The 10,524-nt window shown below is 39.7% G+C and overlaps 1 protein-coding gene across 1 annotated transcript in view; it reads right to left on the bottom strand.

Moving 5' to 3' along the window:
• Window positions 1–2,969, bottom strand: part of LOC124035073 (ubiquitin-conjugating enzyme E2 N) — an 11,196-nt gene extending 8,227 nt beyond the window's left edge. The window contains exon 1 of the mRNA XM_046348491.1: window positions 2,814–2,969. Coding sequence (XP_046204447.1) covers window positions 2,814–2,843 — 30 coding nt within the window. The 5' untranslated portion in view covers window positions 2,844–2,969. The remainder of the gene's footprint in view (window positions 1–2,813) is intronic.
• Between the last annotated feature and the right edge of the window lie 7,555 nt (window positions 2,970–10,524).

Genomic DNA, 10,524 nt, shown 5'->3' with positions numbered 1-10,524 from the left:
GGTGACACAGTCACATTTATTATTATTATTATTAAGCACCAATACAGAAGAGAACTGACTGAAACAGGGAATGACGACCTGTATTTGTCCCCCCCCCAAATGCTTATTTGGGTTTTCCATTACAAAACCAGGCTCCAAAAAATTGTTCTGTGGCGTGTCCTAAGGAATATGACCCAGGTGACAACTAGGGTTAACTTTCCCATCAACCACTGCAGCACCAAGAGTACGTCATCAGACTATAGGCTGACTAGCTCATCGTGGCAGCCAAGTGTCCCAGACTCAGGGCTGTGACCTGTAGAAACTCACACCCATCTCAATGTGATGGAGCAAAAGGAATCTGATACATCCTTATGGTATGCATGAGGCTGACTGGGTTACACACCTGAGCCAGAGAGGTGTACAACAAGGAGCCACTGAAGGAATACTGCAGGTGCAGCAATAACAATGGACTTTTACAGGTCTAGGCCTATTCCCCTTCACCTGCCTATATCTATTTTTCCAACAGCCTAAATGGAAGCCTAAAACACCAATACCAATCTTTAGAAATGTTAATTTAATGAATTTATACTTAATATAAGTGCATAATCCTAACAAGAACTCTTCAGACAATGAATAGCCTCTCTCTACGATGATGATGCTACAGGTCAGGCTGAATGACATCCCAGGTCAACAGAGCAATGCAGCTTAATAAATCAACTGTGTTACCCTAGATCTATACTACAGGCAGCTTTGACAGACAGACAACTGATAGGCAACTATCCCCCCCCCCCCCTCCTATCAGCAGCCACTGTTCCTGCTGCTGTTTTTTATTTCCCCAAATGCAACTCGGAGCGAGATTCCTGAAATGTTTCAGATAACCCATAGACAAAAACACACAGTCCAAACACAGACAAGTGAGTGGCTCCAGGACCAGTCGCACACTCATAGGGGCTCAGGGGGCCAAGCTCACTGGGAACAGTTCCCAGAACTTCTCCTTTTCCCACCACATCCAACCAATGTAACCATCATGTGTGTTCCCTCCCTCACTCACACACCCCCCGCCACCACTGCGCGATTGTCCTTCTCTCTGTTAGCACAACAGCACTGATTCAATGACAACTTGCAATGGCACAGGACATGAACTTGGGAAAGGGAAGAACAGCTCAACATTCCCTGTGTGGGGGGACATTGTTTTTGTGGGAGGGGATCAAGATTGAAATATTGAAAAGAACCGTAGGATATAGGCCAACTAGTAGCAACTTTTAGCCTGCAAATTTGACTAAGAAAGTCTGTTTCATGGCTACTTTGAAGAATCTGAAATATATTTTGATTAGTTTAACACCTTTTTGGTTACTACATGATTACATATGTGTTATTTCATAGTTTTGATGTCACTCATTATTCTACAATGTAGGAAATAGTAAAAAATAAAGAAAAACCCTGGAATGAGTAAGGTGTCCAAACTTTCGACTGGTACGGCAGGTAGCCTAGTGGTTAGAGCATTGGGTCAGTAATCGAAAGGTTGCTATATCGAATCCCCAAGCTAACAAGGTATAAATCTGTTGTTCTGCCCCCGAATAAGGCAGTTAACCCACTGTTCGTAGGCAGTCATTGTAAATAAGAACTTGTTCTTAACTGACTTGCCTAGTTAAATAAAGGTAAAATTTAAATAAATAAAACACTGTGTGTATGTATATATATTTCAAATAATTTACCAACATAAGATTTTTAGGCCATATCACCCAGCAATAGTGTAGATGGGTGACGGAAACAAAAATGTATTTAATCCATTTTAAATTCAGACTGTAACAACAAAATGTGCAATAAGTAATACTTTCTGAAGGCACTGTACTAGTATACTGGTGTATGTAGGCCTCATCACTTTCTTTAGCGTATTTTTATTTATGTTTTACCTTTATTTAACTAGGCAAGTCAGTTAAGAACAAATTATTATTTTCAATGACGGCCTAGGAACAGACAAAATACAAAATGTATGTCTGCATAGTCGATGTCTGAAATATAGTTATAATCCTTGTGTAGCTAGCTAAACAAAAACATTTGTTGAATCTTGGACTATTGCCCTGACTGCTATCAAATGGGTGTCATGACTACCTAGCTTTCTAATCAGAGAAATTGTTGACTGGTAAGTGGAATCGAACTATCCATTTCAATTAAGCTCAGTTAAACTGGAATCCTGCTTATGCCCTGGCACCCAAGTATGTACGCAGTTACCCGCGTCTCCTGCCCACTGCCTATAACTTCTTATGCTAGTTAGCTAACACAGGCCTTGCGGAAAATATCTGCCACAATGGTCATGTTTTTATTAGTAAATAGCCTGCTAAATTGACCCTTTAATAAAGGTTAAAGTACATTCTTTATTCATGGGCAATTTAGCCCAAAATAAACATTTTAGCCGTTTATATTGTGGCACAATTAAGAGAATAGGCTGTTTAATTGATTGTTTATTCCTTCCAACACATTTACGGTTAGCTAGCCTATTTGGAATAGGTGGCTGGCTAACGTTTTAGCTAGCTAGTTATAGTGATTGCTAACGCTTTTTTGTCTATATGCTACATTCACGGTGTATAGTGTATTGACGAATAAACAAACACCACATTTATCCGCCATTTTTAACAAGCGTGGACGTATTTAACCCACCCATAGATACTTATTCGGTTATGGAACAGGGACGAAACGGAAGTAGTTAACTTTGCAGCTAGTGCAAATGCAATCTAACTCATTTGCTAACAGTACAGAGCCTTTTCAGCATTAGCTCGTTTTATGAATCTGTCACACACAAAAACAATATTCAGTCAAAATCACTGAATAATTACCTTAATAATCCTGCGGGGCAGTCCTGCCATCTTGTCTTTATTTCGGGGTTTAGCTGTAACCACAGATAGAACAATGAGATAGATATATTACCGGATGTATACATGTGAAGCATCCGCTTGGCGTTTCCACTCACTTCCACATATGGCAGTGAGAGGAAGTCCAGTGGGAGAAGTTGAAGGAGATGGATTTTGGCCGATGAAACAATTGATCTCAATACAGTTTTCTGTTCTTAAAACTAAATTATGTTATGAACAGAGTGAACTACATTTAGTAGATTTTACTGTTTGCCAAAGTTGTTTTTAAATCGCGTTGAAGGACTGCAAAGGAAAATGTAGGTGTTGCACACGCGCACTTCACATAGTATACGTTCCCTAACGGAAACACGCAAACCTTTACGAGAACGCGCCAATATGATCTCACTAGCTTGTCCTTGGCTCTGCCCACCACCCAGCCTGTTCTGCCAAATATGACTCATTGTTCCGATTGGAAAGGCGGTGGTCTATCTTGGGTTAGCTATAAAAAATCTTTGCTGTAGCTCTCTTGCTTCTCTTCTTTCGTTTGCATTGACAGCGAAAGGCGCGCACACACATTCTTCTGGTGTTCTGCAGTTCTGCATCATGAGACCATCATTAAGATTATGGAAAATCTAGTTTTATTATGGTTAATGGGTATGATAAGTGACAGTGATTGATTGGACAGATCCCAATCTCATTCACATCCTTGTACTATATTTAGTACAATCAGAATGATTTTTCCCCCACAAAAGGGCTATATTACCGATTGTAAACACGTTTGTACACAACATTTGAGAGAAATACGCTTTTTGTGCGAATGGAACATTTCTGGGATCTTTTATTTCAGCTCATGAAACATGGGACCAACACTTTACATGTTGTGTTTATATATGTTTTCAATTTACTTACAAGTATCTAGACAAGCCACATTGAAATGTTAAGATTGTCATTATCTATTACACTTCCAGTGTCATAGTTGACAATGGAATATTTCAGAATTAAATTGTTTAAAAGCATAGTATTGTTATATGACCTATCCTAAGCCCCAATATGCCCAATACAGTGCATTCGGAAAGTATTCAGACCCCTTGACTTTTTCCACATTTTGTTACGTTAATGCCTTATTCTAAAATTGATTAAATAGTTGTTTCCCTCATCAATTTACACACAATACACCATAATGACAAAGCAATAACAGGTTTATAGAATTTTAGAAAATGTATTAAAAAATAAATAAAGCATTTACATAAATATTCAGATCCTTTACTTAGTACTTTGTTGAAGCACCTCTGGTAGTGATTACATCCTCAAGTCTACTTGGGTATGACACTACCCTGATTTTGGGGAGTTTCTCCAATTCTTCTCTGCAGATCCTCTCAAGCTCTGTCAGATTTGATTGGAAGCGTCGCTGCACGGCTATTTTCAGGTCTCTCCAGAGATGTTTGATCAGGTTCAAGTCCGGGCTCTGGCTGGGCCACTCAAGGTCATTCAGAGACTTGTCCCGAAGCCACTCCTGTGTTGTCTTGGCTGTGTACTTTGGGTCATTGTCCTGCTGCAGATGAACCTTTACTCCGGTCTGAGGTGTGTGTAGATTTATGAGGAAAATTGCTTATTTAACCCTCCTGTTGTGTTCCGGTCAAATTGGACCAATTTACAAGTTCTCTCTGAAAAATGTAGTTAATTAAATCCGATTGTAATAAGGTTCCATGCCTTTGTCCACACAGGGCATCTGAACACACAAAATACATTTTGATGATTTATTACATTTGGCGTGTTTTAACTTTTGTACACCTGTTGTGTTCCTGGTATACAGTGACTTGCGAAAGTATTCGGCCCCCTTGAACTTTGCGACCTTTTGCCACATTTCAGGCTTCAAACATAAAGATATAAAACTGTATTTTTTGTGAAGAATCAACAACAAGTGGGACACAATCATGAAGTGGAACGACATTTATTGGATATTTCAAACTTTTTTAACAAATCAAAAACTGAAAAATTGGGCGTGCAAAATACCTAACTAATCACACAGAATTACATATACACAGAATTAATCATACCTTGATTACAAATTACGTCATAAAGGAAAACGTCCCTAGCGGGCGGAACAGATATGACAGCTGCTTACACAAAAGAAAAGGGCTGGGTTTGAGTGAAAGAGCGGGAAGACTGAGGACCAAAGGAAGAAGCTGTGCTATCGTAAATACAGTATTTTATGCACTCTAAATTACCGCCCATTTGGAAAAGGAAAATGCAATAAATATTTACTCTGAGCTGCGCTTCGGTAGGTTGGTGGTAGATGGAAGGTCGTGTTGCCAAACCGAGTCCTTTGTCCTTTGAAGAATGTCTCTGGTGGTCAATTGGATACGTAGTAACGTGTGATAGACGGGATACTCTGTCTGTTCCTTCCTAATCCTAGTTTGCAGTTGCTGTTGCTAAGTCAAAGGCTAGGAGGTATCACTTCTGTAGTGAATAAGAGTTCAAAGTTCATACCATTCACAACCAAAGCTCACGCTGATGTTGGCTTCGTTCTGTAGTTATTATCTGAACCATTCTGACATCGGACCGTCGTCCTCACGTCCTCGGAACAGGAGGATGGCAAGGGCTTATATAGTGGAGGAAGAAAAGGGATGTGTTTCATAGTTTACAACCTGTCTCTTCACGTGGGCGGGCCACTGAGTCGGGCCTAATTCACTCATGAAAACCAGATTCTCACATTTTAGAAGCTAAAATCACATTTCATCCCATCACAAATAATTTCATATTCAAACATTTAAATTGAACAACAATTCCATGTGAATCCGATAACTCTGATGTGTAGACTTTACACTGTAGAGATTGTCATCTTATCATTGAAGAGAATGTCTCAGATGACAACCGAACTGACATCATATTCATTAAGTATGTTCAAGTATGTTCAATTGGTCGAATTACCAGAATATAGTTCATTTCCCCCCACCTTCTGATGTTCCCAGAATCTCTATGTTAACCAAGGGGTTTTCAAATGTAACATCAGTAGGGTAGAGAGAGGAAAAAGGGGGGAGAGGTATTTATGACTGTCATAAACCTACCCCCAGGCCAACGTCATGACAGTTGCCTCTGCGGCAGAGGATAAGTTCATTAGAGCTACCAGCCTCAGAAATTGCAGCCCAAATAAATGCTTCACAGAGTTCAAGTAACAGACACATCTCAACATCAACTGTTCAGAGGACACTGCGTGAATAAGGCCTTTGTGGACAAATTGCTGCAAAGAAACCACTACTAAAGGACACCAATAAGAAGAAGTGACTTGCTTGGGCCAAGAAACATAAGCAATGGACATTAGGCCAGTGTAAATCTGAAATTTGGTCTGATGAGTCCAAATTTGAGATTTCTGGTTCCAACCGCCATGTCTTTGTGAGACGCAGAGTAGGTGAACGGATTATCTCTGCATGTGTGGTTACCATGGTGAAGCATGGACGAGGAGGTGTGATGGTTTTAGGGTGCTTTGCTGGTGACATTGTCAGTGATTTATTTAGAATTCAAGGCACACTGAACCAGCATGGCTACCACAGCATTCTACAGCGATACACCATCTGTTTTGCGCTTGGTGGGACTATAATTTGTTTTTCAACAGGACAATGGCCCAACACCTCCAGGCTGTGTAAACGCTATTTGACTAAGAAGGAGAATGATGGTGTTGGATCAGATAACCTGGCCTCCACAATCACCCGACCTCAACCCAGTTGAGATGTTTTGGGATGAGTTGAACCGCAAAGGGAAGGAAAGCAGCCAACAAGTGCTCAGCATATGTGGGAACTCCTTCAAGACTGTTGGAAAAGCATGCCTCATGAAGCTGGTTGAGAGAATGTCAAGAGTGTGCAAAGGTGTCATCAAGGCAAAGGGTAGTTATTTTGAACAATATAAAATATATTTGAATTTGTTTGACACTTTTTTGGTTACTACATTATTTGCATATGTGTTATTTCATAGTTTTGTCTTCACTACTTTTCTACTGTCACGTTTACTCCACTTCCCCTCTCCCGCACTCAACGCCCCAGTTGTCTCATCATTACACACACCTGCCACCATCGTTATGCACACCTGCGCGTCATGACACTCACCTGGACTCCATCCCCTTCCTGATTACCTCTCCTATATCTGTCACTTTTTTCCCCATGCATTATTGTTTTTGGTTATGTGTTTCATGTCTATACCTTACTCGTGTTTGTTATATTGTTAAATGTTCCATTTATACGTAACACAGCCCAGTTAAGCTGCAATCCCGTTAACGGGATGATATGACAACAGCCAGTGAAAGTGCAGAAATCTCATAATTAAAATTCCTCAAACCCCCGATTTAGATGGGAAAAAGATCTGGGTATTGATCTTGATGAGGATCTATGGAGTGACCTATGCAGGGAGGGTGTTACATCCACATTGAAATCCAGATACAGACTGATCCAGTTTAATTTCCTCCATCAGCTCTATATCACCACATCTAGACTGCACAAGTTCAACCCAGATATCTCCTCCCTATGTTTTAGATGTGGCTCAGATGAAGGAACATTCCTCCATTCCACTTGGCAGTGTTCAAAACTACACGGTTTCTGGCAGGGGGTATGCGATACCATATCCTCAATTCACGGGGTTGCATTCCCTTTAGACCCGGAGGTCTGTCTACTGGGTAACTTTACTAACACCAATCTTAGGCAAAGCCATACTATAAAGCTAACAGAAATATTGCTTGCGATTGCCAAGAAATGTATTGCCTTGAAATGGAAATTGGATTCCTCCCTGTATCCCTTTGGAGAAAATCACTTACTGCTTGAGGAATTTGGCAACCTTTTATTGACTATATGGAGAATCTCCCCCCCACATCTCATTGATTGAATCTATATATAATCCTCACATAATGTTTCACACGTAATGTATAATATGTAGCCTACGGCAGGTGATCCAATGTCTCGTTATTATTATTTTTCTTATTGAATGTTTGTTTATATAATTATTATTATAATTATTTTTTGTTATGCTCGTCTGTTACTGTCACTTTTTCCTATCGTTGTCTAATATCTTTTCACTTTTGTTTTGAATGTTCTTAATTGGAAAATGCAAAAATAAAATATTAAAAAAAAAAAATTCCTCAAACATACATGTATCTTATACCGTTTTAAATGTAGTTTTGTTGTTAATCTCACCACAGTGTCCGATTTCAAATAGGCTTTACGGCGAAAGCAGCAGAAACGATTATGTTAGGTCACCACCAAGCCACAGAAAAACACAGTGTTCCCGAGCCAAAGAGAGGAGTCACAAAAAGCACAAAGAGATAAAAGGAATCACTAACCTTTGATGATCTTCATCAAATGACACTCATAGAACTTCATGTTACACAATACATATATGTTTTGTTTGATAAAGTTCATAAATTACATTCACTAGTTCCAAAATCATCCAGTGATTTTGCATAGCCACATCGATTCAACAGAAATACTCATCATAAATGTAGATGATAATACAAGTTATACACATGGAATTATAGATGTATCTGTCCTTAATGCAACCGCTGTGTCAGATTTCAAAATAACTTGACGGAAAAAGCAAACCATGTAATAATCTGAGACGGCGCTCACAACAATCAAGTCAAGATAGCCGCCATGTTGTAGTCAACATAAACCATAAATGACATGCTAAATAGTCCCTTACCTTTGATGATCTTCATCAGAATGCACTCCTAGGAATCCCAGGTCCACAATAAAAGCTTGATTTGTTCGATAATGTCCGTTATTTATGTCCAATTAGCTACTTTTGTTAGCGCGTTTGGTATACATATCTAAACGCTCGTTCTGGTCAGCATTACCTCGGACAAAAACTTCAAAAAGTTATATTACAGGTCGAAGAAACATTTCAAACTAAGTACAGAATCAATCATTGGAATGTTGTTATCATTAATCTTCAATAAAGTTACAACCGGAGTATTCCTTTGTGTCTTGAGGAGCCATGGAACGCAGGTCGCTATCGTGTGAAATGCGCGTGACCAAGAAATGGCTGACTGCCAGACACCTGATTCATTCTGCTGTCATTCAGTCCCACAACACAGTAGAAGCCTCGTTCAAATGTCTATAGAAGGTTGACATCTAGTGGAAGCCCTAGGAAGTGCAACCTCATTAATATCTCAAGGGGATTTCAATGGGAACTGTGTTGAATACATACCAACCTCAGATTTCTCACTTCTGGTTTCGATTTCTCCAAAGGTTTTTGCCTGCCATATGAGTTCTGTTATACTCAGAGACATCATTCAAACCGTTTTAGAAACGTCAGAGTGTTTTCTATCCAATACTAATAATAATATGCATATATTAGCAACTGAGACTGAGGAGCAGGTCGTTTACTTTATGTTTACTCCAAGCTACTCAATACTGCCCCCCAGCCATAAGAAGTTTAAATAAAGGTTCAATTAAATAAAACGTATTAAACTCACCAACTGCGCTTGCTTTCCGACTCCCAGCGTACACGTTACAGAATAACGCCTCACCAAAGGGAAGCAACAGGGATATTTTGTATTATTTTGGTTACGTCGGGTCCGATTGCCGCTGCCGAAGCAACCGGGGATGCCTCAGCTGGCTCATCAGGCTTCCATGCCTCAACTGGCTGGATAGGTTCTCAAACCTCGGTTGTCTCGGCAGACTCCCCATGCCTCAGCCGACTCGTCAGGCTACCATTCCTCAGCCGGCTCGTCAGGCTCCCATGCACTTGCTTTTTGACTCCCAACGTACACGTTACATCTACAATGTAGAAAATAGTACAAATAAAGAAAAACCATTGAATGAGTAGGTGTGTCCAAACTTTTGACTGGTACTGTATATTGGTCCAGACAATTATTAAGATCTGAGAAAGAGAGTAAGAGAGAAAGAGAGCTGTAAAATGACTGTCTCCATTGAATATGCTTATACTGCATATGCTATAGGTGTGTGTGGATTTCTTTAGATATTGTTTTCATGTGTATATATATTGGTCTGGACAATCTACATAGCAAACATTTTTAAGATCTGACAATTTGAACATATATTCACATGAAATTATAAAAAAACAGTAACCCAATGTGTCCAAAGACTAAATATAGTACAATATCAAAACAAAAACTCCCATGGTAGACAAGTGCTTTGGCCGATTGAAAACATTTGTCCATCAGTGAGCTCAGAGAACATGTGTGCCAACATAAATTATACATTTCCATTTTGGACATGAATGAGATAAAGTCATTGATGCTTGTTAAAACATCTGTGATTAATTTTGTTTCATGTTAGTCCTACTGTTGTTGTGAAATAGACATAGTAGGCTTTGGCTCCATCACACAGGCACCCTGTCCCTTTTGGATAAATTTCAAAGTCATTTCTTGCTGAGGGGCCAATTGAACGGACTATATGCTTTTATTTTTTATTTACAAAAGGTAGGCCTATGACCACTTTATTGTGCTCTACAATTTAAAACCAGCATCATGGCTGTTTTTAAGGATTATAAACTCAACACAATGTGGACTAGATGTTCTGGTCCCGTATGAGACTAAACAAACCAATGTATTTCCTTCCTTCAATGATAAACTACCAGACCAGGATGCAGGGGTCAGCAGTGTAAAATGGCACCCATGGAGCTCCACCTCTTGACTCATCCCAATGGACATATACCATTGCTCAATGGGTTGACGGTGAGGCTTGGGGGG

The sequence above is a fragment of the Oncorhynchus gorbuscha genome, linkage group LG01, assembly GCF_021184085.1.
Source record: "Oncorhynchus gorbuscha isolate QuinsamMale2020 ecotype Even-year linkage group LG01, OgorEven_v1.0, whole genome shotgun sequence".
NCBI classification, from domain to species: domain Eukaryota; kingdom Metazoa; phylum Chordata; class Actinopteri; order Salmoniformes; family Salmonidae; genus Oncorhynchus; species Oncorhynchus gorbuscha.
Note: the sequence above shows the minus strand (reverse complement) of the source record. Positions and strands in the feature narration are given on the sequence as shown.